We start from the raw sequence: 19,221 nt of genomic DNA on the forward strand, positions 1-19,221 counted from the left end.
CACCTGCAGATTGTGACTATAACATAGCTAACCTAAACTGAGCTTGACGCTCATTTTATATTTCAAGTTGAAGTCTTAATTATATTAACTACATACAGCAGTTGCACATACATGGATCAGGCCATTATATTGGTGCTGAATGCTAACTTTGGAGTGTACTCTCTCCTTTGCCCTTGACAGAAAAGACTATGGGCTATTTGGAGCTGACCACTCTGTTCTTCCTGCTCAGCCTAACCTAGGACATATTGGTTGCTAGGCAACCTTCAGAAGCACTTTTCAGCTATCTGCAGAGATCAGAAGACATTCTGCAATAGAACAAAGTGGTGGTGAGCAATATGAAAAGTCAAATTTTTAGGCCATGCAATCAGTTATTACATAAACCGATACAGAAATAGCTTTATTAGCTACTGCAGCATTAAAAAAGGGAGAATGCTGATGCAAAATTTATCTGTGATCCTACCAAAGTCCACCCATGCATTTCTACTATAAGAAAACAGATTGGAATTTTAAGGCTGTCTTTCAAATACTTCTTTGCATCATAGGAATATTTTGCATAAGTGAGACTAATTTTATATTTACACAGTATGATATTCAAAATGCCTACAGTGGAAGCTCCTTCAAAGTCAAATTTTGCTGGCACAAAACACTTTGAAGACTGGTTAGATCAGAGAAAGTGTAGTTGTGTCAGTTCTTCAATCTAACTTCCCAGCAGAACAAGCATTTCAATTTCCAAAGATAATTCCAGGGAGAAGGAAAAGATGAAATTCACTAGAAGTCTTCATTATAAAAATAATGCGTGGACATACAATATCCTACCTGAAACATGCTGGTTTACAAACAAAAGTTTACATGTTTCATGCTAATTAATCATATTTTATTTCCAACTGTATTTGCAACTAACAAAGTTTCCCTGTCCTTCGTGTGACATGTAAGCAGAACACACACATTTCAAGCCCAGAGAGGTACCATTTATAGGGCAAATTCAAGGAAAAAAGTAAGAGGGAGAATATGCTATTGTTCAGCTATACTTCTACTAGAAAAATAGCATACAGCTCTAAGTGTGCATTTGTGTCAGCCACCCACAGGACTGCCGATTAAATGATTGTCCCTACTTCTGATCTACAGTCATAGCAGGATGCAATCCATTTTCCCTCTGCCTTATTCATCCCTTCTCTATTCAACTTACATCTCTTCTTCTACCTGCTGCCATGGGAACAAGGAAGCATACTCTGCAATACCAAGAAGTCTTTTTAGTCTAGTACTTTGCATTTAAAAAGAAACATATGAACACCAATGTGTAAAAGCTCCTTGCAGATGGAGAGTTACTATGGCAGATCCACGTGTTCCACTAAGGTGCTAGCTTTCTCTTTGCAAGGAGTTCATAAATTACTACAGCTTCAAAAACTATAGAGACAGCTATTTCCATGAGGTATTATAGGTTTATTTCTTTGAAGCCATATACTTTTATTAAGCATTAGAAATCCACATACAAAACTGAACTTCAGCTCTGCATATAATAAAACAAGAATGGTCATTCCAAAAGGAGGTGCTGTGCTTCTATTAAGATACAATCCATGCCCAAGAGATTCTACATTGCTGAAAATTAAAAGTAATGCATTACAGCCACTGAGATTGTGTCTTTGGAAAACAGGTTTTTTTAAAGTTTTATTTTTAAAAATATTTTCATCATGAAAGGACACCAACTTGAAAAGGGGGTAAACAATTATTACACAAGGCAAAGTGTTACTTGGTTAATTCAAAACTTTTATAAAGAGATGTGGAAAAGTACCTAAAATAGTTTCTTCTTGTATAAAATTTCAGTAATAAAATATTGCTTGCAATAAATAAGAAATGTGAATTTCATGAATACTGGTTTCTCCATTTTCTTTGTACCTAAAAATTGTATTTCATCCATTGACCTCCCAGATTATTAACAAAGGGACTTCTGACTGCCTGTACAGTCATAATTTGTCTTCAGTGATTGGAAAGAATGTTCCTAGTTGTGGGAGAAAAGTTAGACGACTTCCAGAGTCAAAACTAGTATCAAGTTTGTTTTTTAAAAAAGGAACACTGTATGTAACTTCCTTTGCATCTTGCAATACAGACAAGCCTATGAGTCTTCCCAAACATTTCTTAAGTGCACACAACTCAGATCAAGGAAGAGGGTAAATGCCAAGGTTAGATGCTGTTATATGGATATATTGGATTTCATCGCTGCCCGTCCCATCTGCAGACATGGTAATTTGGAGCAGTTCTTTAGCAGCTGTTCAATGGCAATGTGCCGGACATTAAGTTGTGAAGCCAAGGAATCTTTTTCTTGCACTTGCTGAGTTAGCTCTTCAAACACATCTGAAAGAAGTTTTGGCATGAAATTAATCTATTTTCAGAAATGCACATAATGAAAGTTGAAACTATGACGCTATTTCACTTTATTCAATAGTCGCCATGTATTTGAGGAGGGTGGGAGTTACGTGTATGTATATGTGGAGAGAATATTTGCTAAGCTTAACACAGAAACACAGTGCTGATTTTGTTTGGAACATTTAGAAACTAAACCAATATTCTTGTTTTTGTAAACATCATATAATCCAGCTTTCTCTCACCTTGGATTTGCTTGAGGAGTTTCCCACTTAGTTGCTCCACTTCTCCAAGAGTCATCATACTTACTGAAACATGAAAACAAAAACAGATCACAGATATCGAAAGAGGAAAGACATGCTAGAAACAGTAATGCAAGCATTCCCCTTAACTACTTTTATTTACATATCCATATCACACAGCTGTGTAAAGTGTAACAAATTAATATGCTACTTGCTCAATTAGGCAGAGTTGGGTTTCCCCCCCTTCCACTGTAACTATAAATCAGAATACTGGAAAATACTATTTAATTTAAAAGTTTAATGAAAATAGTAGACTTCCAGTAATGCAACACAACATCCTACCATGGCTTATTTTTGTATTTCCTTCAGGTCGCCACTGTTATGCTGATATTTTTTAACCTTATGAGAACAAAAATCTATTGTTCAGCTGAAACTGAAATGTCCATTATTAACTCCTGAACCCCCAGAGCAAGCACATTCTGCTAAGAATCCTTCTTAGCCGGTAGAGGATTGCTATAAACAAACACAAATCCTGTGCCTGATATTCTCAAACTAAACTCACACAAAATGTATTTAGTTCTAAGTGGATGCAATGCTCACAAAATGGTAAACTGCATAAAACAGGCATGCAGTGACACCTTAGATTAAACAGAAATGATGTATGTGACTTTGAGAATCTAAAATAAAGCATTATTGGGTCTATACTAGCTCAAGCTTGGAAGATCTCAATGATGTTTGAAGTGTGAATTACTAGTGGCATAGGCTTATTACATTTGTATCTACAAACAAACTGGGAAAAGACAAGATTTATCTCATTTTAGGTGACACGGGTTGCTAAATAATCTTGTTAAATAATAATAATATTTGATTTATATACTGCCCTTCAAGACAACTTAACGCCCACTCAGAGCTGAGAGAGCTCCTAGAAGCTGTGACTGACCCAAGGTCACCCAGCTGGCTTCAAGTGGAGGAGTGAGGAACCAAACCCGGTTCTCCAGATTAGAGTCCCGCACTCTTAAGCACTAAACCAATCCTGGGGACTGTGGTGCAGTCTGAAACTTTTATTCTATTTTTACTACTTCTCTGACAATTAACTAGTTCCATTGGTGAAGATTATGAAACTGACTTTTGTTAAAGCATTATGAAACTGACTTTTGTTAAAGCATATCAAACAAAAATAATCACCACTTCTACTTACATTGCTCCCTGCTATACTGAGGAGTTCTTCGGATGCAAGTGTTTGAGTCAGTTTTAGCTTTCTCTACCTCTGATGTTTGGTTATGACTAGACCATAAAGTACGGCTGCAACAAAATGTAGCACCTGTTTGTTGCAACATGTCAAGTCTAAAATCTCTGGATTCTCTTTGTTCCAAAATACTTTGTGAACAGTTTGAAATATTCCCAGAATTTCCATCTATCCATTTTGCAGAGTATTTAGGAACCTGGGAATCAAACTGAGGAAGTAGCTTTCTCTCTCTTTGATGTCTGAAGCTAAAGAGATGGTGCTGCGTTTGTTTGGAACTTTCAGAATCCAAATCCAGATCTTTGTTTTGTGCATATTGTATAATCCAGTTGATTTTCTTGCTTAAGATGTTTTTCACTTCTGCATAAGTGCTCTTGGAGAGTTTTGACCGTGGACAACTCTGGTTTGCTATTAAGTGGAATTTTTCAAAGCAGTCTCTGTGCCCTCTTAATGACCTTGTATGCAGAAGATCAGACTTTGGTATTCCTAAGAAGAGAAAAAATGATTTAAAAATTACAGGTTAACTTATAGCAAAAACTATACAGTTAATTTAGGGCTTGCAAATATTTTGTAATCTCAAAGAAAGCAATTAAGGACCACCTTATGTAAATATCTAGAGAAAAGCTCTTCCCAAGTGCAAGAAACATAATCCAAGTATCAAGAATTTATTGTTGGATTTCCTATTGAATTTTAACACTGTTTTACAGTATCAAGAAAGATGTATTGAGATCTTAGTTTATCCTTGCAAACTTGATGTGATAACAATATCCTTATTAAGAAGCAGGCTTCCAAAACCATACTGAGAAGAGTGCTTTCCAATAATGAACTATTCTCCCGCAGTATCCAGAAAAAGATTGGTTGCATGTGTCAGAATTGAATTTACACAGATTTCAATTACCCACTCAACACCCCAATTCAGAATTTAAAAAGTTCTCCCAGGCACAGGAGGGTTAAAACAGGAAATGGTATATCTGGAAAGATGTCAATTTTGGACTTACGTGTAGTGAAAGGGTAGGCAACCTAGCATGTATGACAACTAGCAGCACATCAGACTGTTTTGCTCAGAGATCCAAGATTCTCTCTGTTGTTCTCCTCAGCATAGATATTCACAGATTTGCTGCCTCTGAGTATGGTGGATCCCTTTGGCTATTAGCATGATGAATATTGTTGAATATCCTCCATGAATTTGTCTAACCCTCTGATCCTCACTTCATTCTAAATTCTACAACTTAGTTTACTGCTGAGTGAAATAGTATTCTCTTGTTTACCCTGATCTTCTCTCTCCCAAAATTATTCAACTGTCATTTTCTCATTTTTGTCATACACTTGCATGGTATCCTACAGTAAGAGTTACTTATTTTGAGTGGGCAAAAGAAGTTATACTTGACTGGGTTCTTCCTAAAACTTCAAAGAACGGTTAACACAAGAGAATCTAACCTAAGTGGCATTTTTGAACGAGTCTGCATTTTTAGATGTTGTCTCCAACTTATGCACACATGAGTTCTTTTGTCTTGTGGTGCAGAACCTAGAAGCAATATGGAGAGCAGAAACCAGATGTCCCTTCTCAGTCCACCTATCTTACAAACACTTAAGATCCAGAAAAGTGGGTGTGTTTTGACAGTCTAGCCTGGATCCACTGGAAATTTCTGTGGACAGAACTTAACTCTCTCCTCTGACTTCAGCCAAAAATGCCCCATGAAATGCTGCCTTCTAGGGGACAGGGGACCCCCAGGAGCTGTGTGAGGGGATCAGATATACAGAAAAATAGAGGGATGGGTGAAAATCACCCTCCATTTGCCTCCAAAATCATCCATGAGAACCAAGCCTTTGCATACAACAAAGACTGCTTTTCTTCAAAAGATTTCAGTTAAGAGTGCATAAAAAGGTCAAAATACACAGCTAAATGTTAGATCCCCTTGAAATGGATAATTCTGAAGAACAGATTAATTTTAATGAGAAAAACTATTGTATAGTTCAATTTTCCCAACTATTCTCCTCTCAGGCTCAAGCCAACATTTATATACTTATGAGTGGAGAGTGCAGATAGTGATGAATCTTTGAGACTGGAGCTGTGAAGTCAAACTCACTATGTTTCTCTGCTTTTGCACTTTTAATAAAAGTGCAAGTCAAAGGGCTCTTGACTGGTATCACAGCCTAGGGCCCGGGGGTTTCACACAGTAGCAAGGAAGAGGCTTTAACCAGTAGGGGAGAGAATCCAATCATACACCTGGAACAGCACAGGCCTATAAATGGACTAAGACAATCTGTGGCCCATCGCCAATTAGCTTCTGGACTGCTTTTATGGGCTTCTATACAGTGTGCCTTCTAGTTGTACTGGCAATAGCAGCTTTTAAGCAATATAGGATGTTTGGTAACAATATTATTCCTGTTCAGCTGAGAGCTAGAAGTTATGAAGTGGGAGAATAGTTGTTTCTGTCTCAGTTAACTCCTGGTTATGAGGCCCTTCATTAACCCTACACTGGGGGACTGAGGTGGGTGCATGGAGTGGCTAGTATCCTCTATGACTCTTTCCCCATTCTCAGATTCCCAGTGCAAACTACTGCCAAAATTAGATTGTCTGTTCCTCATATCAGATTCCAGGGAAAGACTGGGCATTCTACCAGCCACTTAACTCCCCACTGGGCAACTTGCCTGACCTGAAAGAAGTAGTCTTGCATTTCAAATACCTACACTGATTTTTTTGGAAGATTTCAACATTCATGCTAAGGGCACCTGTCAGAACCTGCTCAGGATTTCATAGCCTCTTTGGCTACTATCGGTCTGACTCAAGTTGTGACTGGCCCCATGCATAATGAAGGACATACTTCAATCCAACTGGAATCTGGGATCTCCTAGGGGATTTTAGGATACCAAATGACAGGTCTATTGAGGGCACAATGGAAGCTTGGAATTAGAAGTTTCTGCAAGTTATTGACAGAGTATACTACCACGCTCACTGGGCGACCTCTGAGGTAGCAGGACTGTGGCAAAGAAAGCCTAGTTAATCACTAACACTCATCAGCTATTCTGCAGCAGCTCAATGTTTAAGGTATTTTGGCACTTTCATGAACTGATTATTAGTTTTGATGCTTTAATGAAATTTTCTGCTGACAAATATGTTCAGATTTTAATGCGGGTTGTAATACATCTGATAGACTAGAAGTGTCTAGTGGACTATTTTGATCAAGCTACTGTTATGGATGTCAACAGGATCTTGGGAAGACCACCACATATGCTTGACCCTTGTCCATCCTGGTTGCTGAAATCATGTAAGGACCTTGTTAATGTGTCCCAGATATCCATAATAAAATCAACGACTCATGGCACCTTTTCTTGGTTACTAAAACAGTCATCCACATAAAAAACTACTGCTCAAGAAGGAGGAGATGCTCAATGATTGCCTGGTTTCTAATGTGCCCTTTCTGGGCAAGGTAATAGAAAGCAGTGGCAGAACAACTTTAGATCTTCCTGGCTGATTCATCTGCTGTAAATCCCTTTCAGTCTAGTCTTGGGTCAGGCCATCGGAGAGAGACAGTGGGTGACATTAGTTTATGACCTTCACTTTAATGTACACAAGTAACATGCCTTTTACTGCTCTTACTGGATTTATCATCACATCAGCCTTTGATACTCTGGCCATGACATCCTGCTGAGGCATTTGGAGGTAGACATAAAGATTAAAGGAAGTGCTATGGATTGATTTAAACTGTTCTTTATGGACAAGGCTTTGAGGGTTGCTGTTCAAGACCAACTGTGATCAGTGGTGAAAGTGTCCTGTGGGGTTTCATAAGGCTGAGTCTTACCTCCAATCCTATTTAACCTCTATGAAAAGTTCTTTAGAGAAATCATTGGTGGTACTGAAGTAGGCTGTCATCAACTTGCCAATGACATCCTGCTTTTTATCTCTTCCAAATCACTCAATGTGGCTGGAGAGATCCTAGTTATTGTGGTTAAATCGCTGAGGGTGAACAAGTTGAAACTGAATCCTGACAAAAAGTACTGCTGGTTAGGAGGGCTGAGGACTTCAAGGACACTGTGCTTCTCATATTCAATGTGGGTTCTGCTGAGTGCTGACACCTGCTAATGCAGTGAAGTCCCTGAGGATTATACTGGGCTCAGTGTTATTATAGGAGAAGCAAATTAATGCAGCTGCAAACAACGTTTTCTTCCACCTTCAATTAGGCTGGAAGATGGCTCCCAACTTTTACTTGGCTGATATGGCCACACAGATCCATGCTATGGTGACCTCAAAGCTAAACTGTTATCATGCATTCTAGATGGATCTGCCCTTAAAATCAACTCAGAAACTCCAGCTGATACACAGCACTGCAGCTTGTGCTAGGCAGACCATGCATATTGCACCCATTCTGCAATCACGTCTTTACCAATCAGTTAACAGACATGTTTCAAGGTACTGTTTACCACTGACAAAGCTCTTAATGTCCTCAAACCCACATTCGCTATGCTCTCTCGTGACAGCTTTGCTAATCCAAACAAAGCCTTTTGAAGGTGCCACTCTGCCAATATCCAGAGAATGTGCATTCTCTGTTGTGGCTCCTTCTTTTGAAAGCGCCTGCCTGAGTAGGTCAGAGAGGCTCCCATATTATCATTCCGCAGAAAGTTAGAAAAATGTTCAGAAGGGCATTTTTATAAAGGAAGAATCTACTGCAATATTTATTGGATATATCATCTTCCTTTTACTGTACTGGTTTTGTAACTCACTTTTTGTACTGTTTGTGGTATTCTACACTACAATATTTTTGTTTGCTAGAGCTGTAATCTTGGCCCTACTGCACTGCATGCTGGATGTCTAATGCTGTCTGATCGCATTGCTTTTATATTTTGTAACTTGCCTCAGCAAGAAAAGGAGGCTATAAAGTAAAATAAATATTAGCCAGTCAGAGTCCTAAATCACCAACACAGATCAAGATGGACAAGTCGTGTTAGTTGTCTATAGCAGTAGAAAAAAGCAAAAGTCCACTAGCACCTATAAGACTAACAAAATTTGCAGTACGGTATGAGCTTTCGTGAGTCGCCAAGAAATGCCCAACATGAAAATCTTCACTTATTAGAGGGCAAGCAAACTATTTTCTATTTAGTGCTGATTCATGGTACGAAAAAAGCACATTTGTTACTATTTGCAACATAGCTTTAGTGTAAATGCTAACTTGAAGAATTATCTCCCTGTACAGCACCAACCACACTAACAAACAACTTTCCACCAGAAACCTATTTACCTACAACTGGATTCACACAAACACCAGGGGCAGTTTTCATCAAAATGAGCTGTGGAAGTTCTTATTCTCATACACTTTCTCCCTGACCACCCCCAGGCTGGAAATGCGAAAGTGATTCATTTGCAGCAAACTACACGGCTTGTCATTTCATCTAATCTACAAATTATGGTTGGCTCTCTTCACTTCAAACCAGAATTAAACCAGGGTGTGTAATCCTGATTTGGAAGCAAAATGAGCCATAGCCTGCAATCTGAATAAAATCACAAACAATGTTGCAAGTATAAAAGAATCTGTTTTTGAGCAATGTGCAAGAAGAGCAAGCCTGTTTTTCAAGGTTTGATCCTTTAACAAAACAACAAGAATGTGGTTTTCTTATATGCAAGGCAAGTCTGTACTTCTAACTGCTCTTCACAGAGAAACATTTAAATAAAAATCCTACAAGGAACTCTTGTCCCAGAAATCATGTATCTATTTTCTTGGCTGTACACAGAACACAATACTTAAAACAGCAAGTTGATACATGCAGAGGAAGTCAGAACTACTCTAAAATTATCTCTAACTTTTAATAAGCATTTCAGAACAGCTCCTCTCCACCATACTTCTGAAATAAGCATTAGTCATTTTTTTGCAGCCTTACTCAATTGAAGATCTGATTGTATGCACTACCGATTAGTTTTTGTACCCAGCTCATGTTTCTCTTAACATCTGCTGGGCTTGTTTTCTCTTCTGTGCAAGTCTCCACTCTCCTGAGTTTTGCGAACAGCTGGGCAAGTTCAGAGAACAAAGAACAAACAGAGAAAAATGCAGTTTCCCTGCCAGAACCCACCAACTAATTATATCCTCCTTTACATCTCTCTTCCCCTCAAATGAAGAGAGTTCTTTTAGGCTTTCATGTTTGAGGAGTGTGAAAATAGTAATTGCAATGTTACATTTTTTTATTGCTCATGCAAGTCAGTGGGACAAATTCTATTAAATATATTAACCAGTTTTTAAACTATGGGATGCATCCTTCAGTTAATCATGTGAATGAAATTTGTAACTGGCTAATCTTGCTATAAAATAAGGGGGCAAACTGATCAAATTATCAAAATAACATTGTGCTTGCAGGAACATGGCATGGGTTTCTAATTTTTGTAATTCTACTCCTACTGAATTGTTTATTGGATGTCTTCCACTGCCTGATTACATTGTTTTATACTGCATGATGTCTCGAGTCTTAGCAAGAGATAAAGTATTAGAAAACTACAAAATTACCAGTCTAGAAAAATAAAATTGCAAGATACATGAAGTTCAATTTATTGTCCTGTTACGAGCACGGTATCAAAAAATAAGTAGATTTGGGGTAAAGGCACAACAAAAACGCAACCTTTCCAGTGCTGGCTGGTATTTTGCATTGCATAATCTGGGGGGGGGGGGGACTGTCTTTTTTTTGTTCCTTCTCCCATAATTCTGGCGATGCCTGAATGGAGCCAAAGTTTCTTCTGCTAGTTATGGTAAAGAACTTTTAAATGTTGTGGGCTTCCACTTATCTTTTGGAATATAAAATGCCATACTGAATTTAGCTAGGTTATGAACTCCACACACAAATATCAGAAATGTAAACTGATCAAGCAAAACATGTTCAAGATTAAGGGCAACTCAGTTCAGGAGATGGCCTGAATATACAAGGGTTTGCAATTACACAGATATATGCACAGCTTAAGGGCAAAAGTATATATTGGTTGATATAGCAATTCAGATAATCAGACTAGAACAAGAAATGTTTATAAGACATGTACTTTTTAACCGTTATACCTGATGCTAACTCAGAGCAGTATTTTGTTCTTTTGAGAGGCAGGAGGGTTAAAGATTTCACCCTGCTCAATATCACATACAGTGAACTTGAAACAAATGGGGAAATTTGGGGATAGGCATCCTCTATACAAGCTTAACATTAACACATCATTATAGAGCCAGGTTGGATCCGGACCACAAAGTTTTCAACCTGACAGAAATTTAGAACACTGCTAGAATGTATATAAGCAGAGTTTCTGCTGCATGTTGCTATTTAGACACTCCACATGCTGTGGAGAAAATGAATAGATTGTATGACTTGGTTCCATTAGTGGTCAAGCCTTCCTCCCTACAGAACATATGGTTCTGCTCATAGTGGTAACCTTCCGGCAACAGAAAAAGTAGTAAGACTCATCCTAGTAATTTTAGTATACTTTCAAACATCTCAACCAAGAATAATAAGTACTCTTTAAAAATAGATATTTACATACTTGTGGTTATAACACAATGCTGTACCTTAAGACACAAGTCATATTTTGTTTAAACACCTGTATCACTGAAGTGAATAATCCGTATCACACAGAAAGAAATTCAAATTATTTAAGAAAAAAACCTTGAGAATTTCACATAGTCTAAAGTTATGTATCACTACTATCACTTCATCTGGCAAACTGAGCATATCTTTTCATCTAATCAGTGAATCATTTCCCTTCTCAGAATCTAGTTTTCAGATCCGCCCATTGTCTTATTTTGGGATTTTCCAAGGCTGTCCACAAATCTACTTGCTGCACGCTCCTCTCCTGGTGGTATGCAGGATGCCCATCAGTTTTTATGCCCTCCTGTAAGCTGTCGCACAGTGTTCTTTAGAGAAAGCTAAGGAAGCACAGGAGTCTCTCTACTGCAGACCTGTATTTTCTCTATGCTTCAGGGAAATTTCTTGCTTCTGTGCATACCAGAACACAGGAGAGGGAGAACACAAATAAGAGGCAGATAGTAAGCCAAGTCAATATTATGACCCCCTACTGAAAGATCCAATATTAAATACTGAACTGCACTTACCTTCAATGTTTAGCTCAAAACAAATGTGGCAGAACGAGAGAGTCTCTTTTTCCGTTCCTAATTTGCATACGCTGCAAACATTATCATCATTCAAGTCAATGTTAACAAACTGCTCTTCACTCATAGTGTCCCTGCAAAATAAGATGTTACCCTGTTATCCGAATATAGCTTGAAGAAAGCCACATCAGAGCACCTCCATATTGCCATGTGTCAAAATGGGGGGAAAGCACCTTTCAGGTATCTTTTTCCAGGAAAACAAGTCTATATTTTCATGTCCTATAGACTTAAGTTTAAAATCTGACCTCTAGACATCATTTTGTTTTCTACCATTATATAATTTAAGAAAGTAGCATTACAGTTTCTCCACAGCTAGCTTATTTTCCTTGACCTAAATGTTTTATAATTTACTATGCACGTTGTTTAAATTATGTCCTATAAATCCTCAGCTTGATATAAAAGGAAAACAAAGAACTCATGCCCTACTGCGAACAAGGAAACTGCTATGTAGGACTTAAAGGGTACGTGCCAACTTAGCTTGGTAATCGCAGCATACGGTTTTTGCATTATTTTTACATCTAAAAGCAGGAATGTGCCCAATCACAACTTTTAAACACACACACACACACTGAAACCCCTGGGCATTATTTTTCTGTAGTACACAATACCTGAAGCTCCTGGCACTTTGCAGATGTTAAGCTGTGATGGTTACAGATTCTTTAACCACAAATCAGACCCCCCCCCCCCCATATTAAGCACGAGGTATAATTAACTGGTTTCAATTTCATTTGTGTTCAGCATCCTGTTTAAACTACACCCAGAATACAGTTTGGTTTACTCAGAGGCAGCCATGCTACATAAAGCAATGCAATGCATTCTGGTTTATTTGACTGGAAAATATTAACTAGTAACAAGACCTCCAATTCCTTTTTTAGGCAGATACAAAAACCTGAAAATGCTGTATATTACTTTTTTGTCATCTACTCCAGGTTCATTAGTTTTCTTCAAATGAACCTTAAAACAGTGAAAAGCCAATTAAAACGCTCCCTTTAAAGTTTACAGAAACTACAATCATAATTGTAACCTTCCCACAGAGAGGACCAAGCAGTCAATAGTTTACACAGCTCCAGCCTCATAACCATTTAAGAACTAGATAAGATACCCCCTTTTTACAGAAAAGAAAGGCTAAAGTTCATCAGCAAGAAGACTATACAACAAGCAAGACAGAGCCTGAATTAGAACACACACCTTTGTGACTCAAGTCTAACTATAGATTTGAACTTTAAGGGAAGATGTCAAACCCCCTTAAGCATCCTAAAACAAGAACGTTTTGTTTCTGGAGGTAGGACCAAGGGGGAACTGACAGTTCCAAAGACGATGGGTATCAATACACTTGGAAGCCATGAACCTATTCTCAGAAGCAAAGGCCATGTCAAGAGAAATGTGTATGCAGTACCTGCGGAGAGCCAATCTTCACTACTACACAGATTTGATTAATCTTTTATTGGTTCTAGTTTCACATGATCTCTTCTTCTACATTCTCCCCACTTTACCCCCTCTTTTAAAATTTGAACTGTTAGGACAATCCATGCATCCAAAGAATTGAGCTCCGACTTACTAAAAAACTGAACCCATGTTAGTCTTTAAAGTGTACTGGATTTTTTTTTCATGTTCCAGGAGCCCGTGAGGGGATGGTGTGGTGGCTTAAAACTAAGACCTAGCAGGCCACCACTTAGGCCAGAACCTGCTGCCTCTCAGTTACTTCCACCTCCCCACCTGGTAGCCAAATACTGTTGGGAAGCCCCTACTTAGTTCCCAGAAATACACCCTGTAGAGTAAGAAAAGAGCAAAAGTAGAGGGGTAGTACAGACATGTGCACCGCTGGGCTGCGACTAGAGTTGCCAACCTCCAGCTACGACCAAAAGTTCCCCAGGAGTTCCAACTGATCTCCTGACTTCAGAGATTAGTTTCCCCTGAAAAAAAAGTCAAGGCCAGGGAATAGATTCTATGGCGCCACAACCCTCCCCTTACCAAACTCTGCCCCCCCCCGGAAACCACCCCCGAATCCCCAGGAATTCCCCGTAGTAGAGCAAGTAACCTCAGCTGCGACTGAAAGCGCAACAGCCGTCCTTGGAAAGCACACAGGTCTCCCCTCCACCCCCGTGCCTTCACCTACGAAAGAAAGCAGGGGCGAGACTGCAATGCCACAGGCGCTGACTGGGTAGCGACCCGCTGGAGGGCCCTTAGGACTCCAGCACAAGGCCTGGGATTGGGACCAGCCCAGGGGGTGGCGACAGGGTCTCAGACTCCTACCCTTCTCCCTAGGCTGGACGCTGAAGGGGAAGAGACGTCACTGGCCAGGGGAGGGGGCACCTCTTTTTCCTACTCTCCCTCCCCCTCCCCTTTTTATTTCGCAACCAGGGGGGAAGGCTTCCTCACATGGCTCTACGCGGTTTTCAGCTGCCTCTCCATCCCACCCCCTCGGCCAACAGTCTCCCCTCACCGCGAATTCACACCGGCCTCCAGCTCGCCGCTGGTTTCTCCTTCCTCACAAATGGCGACAGCAGCCCTACAGCTCGGCCGAGCGAAGCCCCGCGCGCCCCACGCTCCGCCCCTTCTGCCTCCGAACTAGACCATCGCTGGTGAGGGAGAGGGAATTTTGTTACGCTTCCAAGGCTGCGAGGGAACCATCGTCTCCTCCCTCCCCCACCCCCCGTATTAGGTTCGTCCGTTTAACCAGCCAATTGGATTTCCTTAACCAAAAAACCTTCGCGCTTCTTACCCCGCCCCCCACAAAAAGCCGTTACGACACCAACCGCAGCTGAGAGGAAGGGAAGAAACGGGGTGACGGACTGCACGCGTCACGGGCAGAGGGAGGAAAGAGGGCGGTGCTCCCTCAAGGTTTTCTTTCCCGCTTTGTCTGTCAGTGACGTAAGCGATGGTTGACCAATTAAATCTCGGGAAGAGGTCTAAGGGGCGGGCTGAGGCTCTTGTTATTGCCAGGACAATTGCTAGGAGAAAAACGTCCTGCCCCTTTAATAGAGACTGACTAGAATGTAATTTACTAGATGATGTAATTTTCTCCCCTGCCTTGAAAAGCTTCAGCGTTTAACCAGTGTTGTGTAGTGGTTAGAGTACTAGACTAGGATCAGGGAGAACCAGGTTTGAATCCCCACTCTGCCATGGAAGCTTGCTGAGTGATCTTAGGACAGACACTCAGTTTGACCCACCCTCACAGGGTAATTTGAGAACAAAATGGAGGCAGTGAACAGCTTTGGACCCCTCTGGGGGGACAGGCAGGGTGTAAATGAAGTAAATAAATAAATGAAATTAGTTTCTCATTAAGTTTTGCCAAGCAAGCTTAAGTTTGGTTATGTAAGAAAAATGTTTTTGTGGAATTTGTTAATGACCCATAGGGTTGCTAGGTCCCTAAACCCTCCTGCTGGGGAGAGGGATCCAGTACGCCCTCGATCCTTGTGTGCATATGCTCCCAGCACCTATGTCACTTTAGGAAGTGACATCATTGCATTAGCCATGGGTGTGCTCCTGCACTTTGCATGGGGCGGCCAATTCTTTGAGAACTGGCCCCTATGGTGCCAAAATTGGCCCCAAGTGAAGCACGAGAGGACTTCTGCAGCTGGTGTGATGACATCACTTCTGGAAGTGACATTGTCATGTTTGCCAAGAGTGCATACGCCATGCTTGTGCCTGCAGTGCCTGCCAGTGGCTGGCAATTGCCCAGTGGTTTGGAGCCTCTTGTTGGTTGCCAGCTGGCAATCAGGCAAACCTCTGGGATTCCTAATGACGCAACGTAATTCCACATTACTAATTCAGAGGTTTCCAATACGGGCACCATGGCACCCACTGACATTTTTCTTAGGGCCCACTAAGTGCTTTTAAAAAGTGGGTGGGGCTCTTGCCAAGCAGGCTGCTGATTTGGCCACTGACGATCCAACTGGCTATGCAAATTAAAATAACATTTTGGTTTGACTGCAGCTGCCATCACAGTGTTTGTTTTATTCTCTTACCTAGCATATATATTTTTTTAAATTACCCCTCTTTTCCTCTGTACTGGGGCTAGTTTTGTGTGTGGAAATGAACTCAGTGATAATACTTGCATTTATTCTGTATGTATTTATCAAGGTGTGGCAAGATGTAAGGTGAACTTTTTCCACCGCTTCCATGACTGCAAAGCTGCATTCAGGAAGGACATTGTCCTTGTATCTTGTAACACATGTAATGGGACAAGGATACCACTGGTACCTGTGGATCCTTGTTATTAGAGAGAAACAAATTGTTACAGCCTCAAGGATGCCTAGTGAAAGAGCAAAAGAAGGAGGCAAGATACTACTATAAATTTCAGCAGCATGTCATCAGCTGGCTGGAGGTGCTTTTCCAAGAGAAGAATGGAGACTGTTACAATGCACTGATGCATTTCAACAACTGAAGAGATATGACTGTGGGCCATTTACAGTGTTAAACACCTGGTCTGTGGTTTGCGGCTAAAGATACTTGAATATCATAAGCCAGTATGCTCACACATGGATTGATGTGAAAGTGCAGCACAATGGGTGCTCCTGGAGAAGGAAGTCAGGGAGAACATAGCTGGAGGACAGCATACTGCAAAATGTTCAGAGAACTAATAAAAATGGAAATTACTGTTGTACTACATGAACAATCTCTTTACTGACATTTACAATCTCAGATTGGAACATGCAGTCAACTCGCCACAAAGTGTCTTGCTCAGGGAACTTTATGCAATGATGGCAAATGATATTTTCTAGGTACTGAATCCATGAAGCTTGCTGTAAAGGAGCCACAGACTTTGCTACATATTTCTTATGCAGGGCTTTTTTCCTGGGAAAAGACGTGGTGGAACTCAGTGGGTTGCCCTTGGAGAAAATGGTCACATGGCTGGTGGCCCCGCCCCCTGATCTCCAGACAGAGGGGAGTTTAGATTACCCTCCGTGCTGCTCCAGCGGCGCGGAGGGCAATCTAAACTCCCCTGTGTCTGGAGATCAGGGGGCGGGGCCACCAGCCATGTGACCATTTTCAAGAGGTTCCGGAACTCCGTTCCACCGCGTTCCAGCTGAAAAAAAGCCCTGTTCTTATGTAAGATACTGGTTTCCATTTAAATATTGCAGTTTTGTTTTGTCTGTATTATTATTTGCACTGATTCTCCCATGAACAGATGACACAGAGACGTATGCGGATTGTTACACATTGTTGAACTACCGTAGGCTCCATTATGTCTCTTGTGTTTTTTACAGAAACTATTGGATTAAGAGATTAGCATAAAGTAACCTGTTTTGCTGCTAATTATAGATGATACAAGAGAGGAGAAACAGTAAGTGTAATAGAATGGATAAAGTATGAACTGTAGGTAACAATTTATGTTCAGTGTGTAGTAGATCTGTTTTAACACAAATGTATATAACAGTTAAATCCTAAACAGTTACCTCCTTCTAAGCCCTTTGAATCCAGAAATTAGGATCTGGGAGGCCCAGGTTTGAATCTCCAATCTGCCATGGAAGCTCACTGGATGACCTTGGGCCAGTTGTTCCCTCTCAGTCGAACCTACTCAACAAAATTAAGTGGAAAAGGAAAGAGAGCCACCTGCAGTGCCCTCAGTTCCTCACAGAAGGTAAAAGTTAAAGGGAAGGGAGTTGCAATGTTAGCCAGGAAGCTGAGTTTTAAGAGAGATTGAAAGGCTTTGTCCATTTTCCCTCTCTACAGATTGCTGCTCAGAAGGTTTATTTCCTCTTAGCCTTCGAGAGGCAAAGAGGAAATCCTCTGAGCAGCATCTCCCTGGCTCTGTAGAGAGGGGAAATTATTAAAGTCTTTCAGACTCTTTTAAAACTCAGCTTCCTGGCTAACACTGTGACTCCCTTCATGTGATCCTCCTCATGTAATTCGTTTCTTGTAGCTTGGCTCTCAGAGAACCTGATAGACAGATTGTTATATTTTATAATGCTATAATAACATTGCAATTGTTTATTTAAAAACAAAGCCCTCTGATGGTGATACAGATAAAGTCCTTTTGTTTCCCCCAATTCTTTCTTTCCTTCCAAGAAACTTATCTGCACTAAGGAATGGATGTACCATTTTATCCTCACAACAACCAGGTGGGGTTGCAAGAATGTGATTTATCCAAGTTTACCCAGCATGTCATGGCAAAGTGGGGATTTGAACCCCTCTCTCACTTCTACATTATGTTGGCTCACCTGTTCTTTCCCTTCCTTGCAGACAGCTAAAAGTGTTTAACCTCCCAAATGAAAGCCAGTATGGTGCTTCCAGAGCAATGGCAAGTTGATGGTTGCCCTGCTTGCACAAGGTGCTTTAGATAAAAGATCAACTTAGTCTTAGTCTCTAATTAAGTGCCAAAAGGTACAATCCTATGCATATTAACCTGGGTCTAAGTACAATTGAACATAATGGGTCTTACCTCTGAGCAGACATGCGTAGGCTTCCTACGTTCATTAAACAACTTTCTTCATTTTGTGCTTTCTTGACATTTGTCTGCTGATGCTACCTATCCTTGCCAGGGCTCCATTGCTACGGTTTCAAAGATGGGAGTGCATCTGAGAATGTGCAGTGTCTTTCCCTCAACAATAAACACAGTCTACAAGCACATTTTTTAAATGTCAGCTGCAGGAAATTTATTTCCCCAAGCACACCAGGCCCAATTCAAATTGGGACTGTGGGGTGGGGGGAAAGGGATCTCTGCCCTCATGCCAGTTCCCAAATTGAAATGGGCTGTACAGAGTGTTATTTTCTTAATTTTATTATTTATTTTATTATTTCGGTTTATAAACCACCCATCCTCAGGGGCTCTGAAAGTTTCAGCTGCCTCTGGGGAAGGCGAGTTGGGTCAGGGGCTCAAATCCCCCAAGCACTGGGATTCCTTGGGTTGGAGAATGCTGGGGAACCCCAACTTGATTTGTTAAAAAATTATCTTAACAGTTTGTACCTAGATTGAATGGACAACATAGTCTTTCGTTTCCGCTTTGTAGGAGTTTACCTTACTTGTTTCAAGCATGTAGGGTTCCTCCTAGTCCTAGTGGAATAAGTGCCATACTCACACAGTGCAGTTCTAAGACCACTTTCCTGGGAGTAAAATTCATTCAGTAAATCTGAGTAGGATTCTGGAGTATACTGCTTTGGTGTACCTGTACTGGCACTCTTTTTATTTATTTTATTTAACAAAAATTATATTCCGCTTTTCTGCCCTCACTAGGACCACCAAGGAACCTAACAAATTAAAACATACATACTGTTTGCAGTAAGGGAAAATAACAAAGGGGAGTGTATA

The 19,221-nt window shown here is 40.5% G+C and overlaps 1 protein-coding gene across 3 annotated transcripts; it reads right to left on the reverse strand.

Moving 5' to 3' along the window:
* Positions 1-1,425: 1,425 nt before the first annotated feature.
* C1H21orf91 (chromosome 1 C21orf91 homolog) lies at positions 1,426-14,734 on the reverse strand. 3 transcript variants are annotated; one of them, XM_054980651.1, is made up of 5 exons: positions 14,692-14,734; positions 11,913-12,043; positions 3,799-4,329; positions 2,604-2,666; positions 1,426-2,349 (listed from the first exon to the last, which is right to left on the reverse strand). In XM_054980651.1, the coding sequence occupies exons 2-5, from the start codon at positions 12,034-12,036 to the stop codon at positions 2,189-2,191; spliced, it is 879 nt and encodes a 292-aa protein (XP_054836626.1). In that variant the 5' UTR covers positions 12,037-12,043; positions 14,692-14,734; the 3' UTR covers positions 1,426-2,188. The 3 variants fall into 3 exon arrangements, with proteins under 3 accessions (XP_054836626.1, XP_054836617.1, XP_054836609.1); XM_054980642.1 differs by lacking the exon at positions 14,692-14,734 and adding an exon at positions 14,413-14,518; XM_054980634.1 differs by lacking the exon at positions 14,692-14,734 and adding an exon at positions 13,781-13,812.
* Positions 14,735-19,221: the final 4,487 nt, after the last annotated feature.

Source organism: Eublepharis macularius, chromosome 1, assembly GCF_028583425.1.
Source record: "Eublepharis macularius isolate TG4126 chromosome 1, MPM_Emac_v1.0, whole genome shotgun sequence".
NCBI lineage: Eukaryota > Metazoa > Chordata > Lepidosauria > Squamata > Eublepharidae > Eublepharis > Eublepharis macularius.

Bases quoted from the DNA above. Each gene is read 5' to 3' on its own strand.
- C1H21orf91 (XM_054980634.1), bottom strand. The intron at 2,667-3,798 runs GTAAGTAGAAGT...TTCATGTTTCAG, and splicing joins TCAGTATAGCAGGGAGCAAT to TAAGTATGATGACTCTTGGA. The intron at 2,350-2,603 runs GTGAGAGAAAGC...AACTTCTTTCAG, and splicing joins ACTCCTCAAGCAAATCCAAG to ATGTGTTTGAAGAGCTAACT.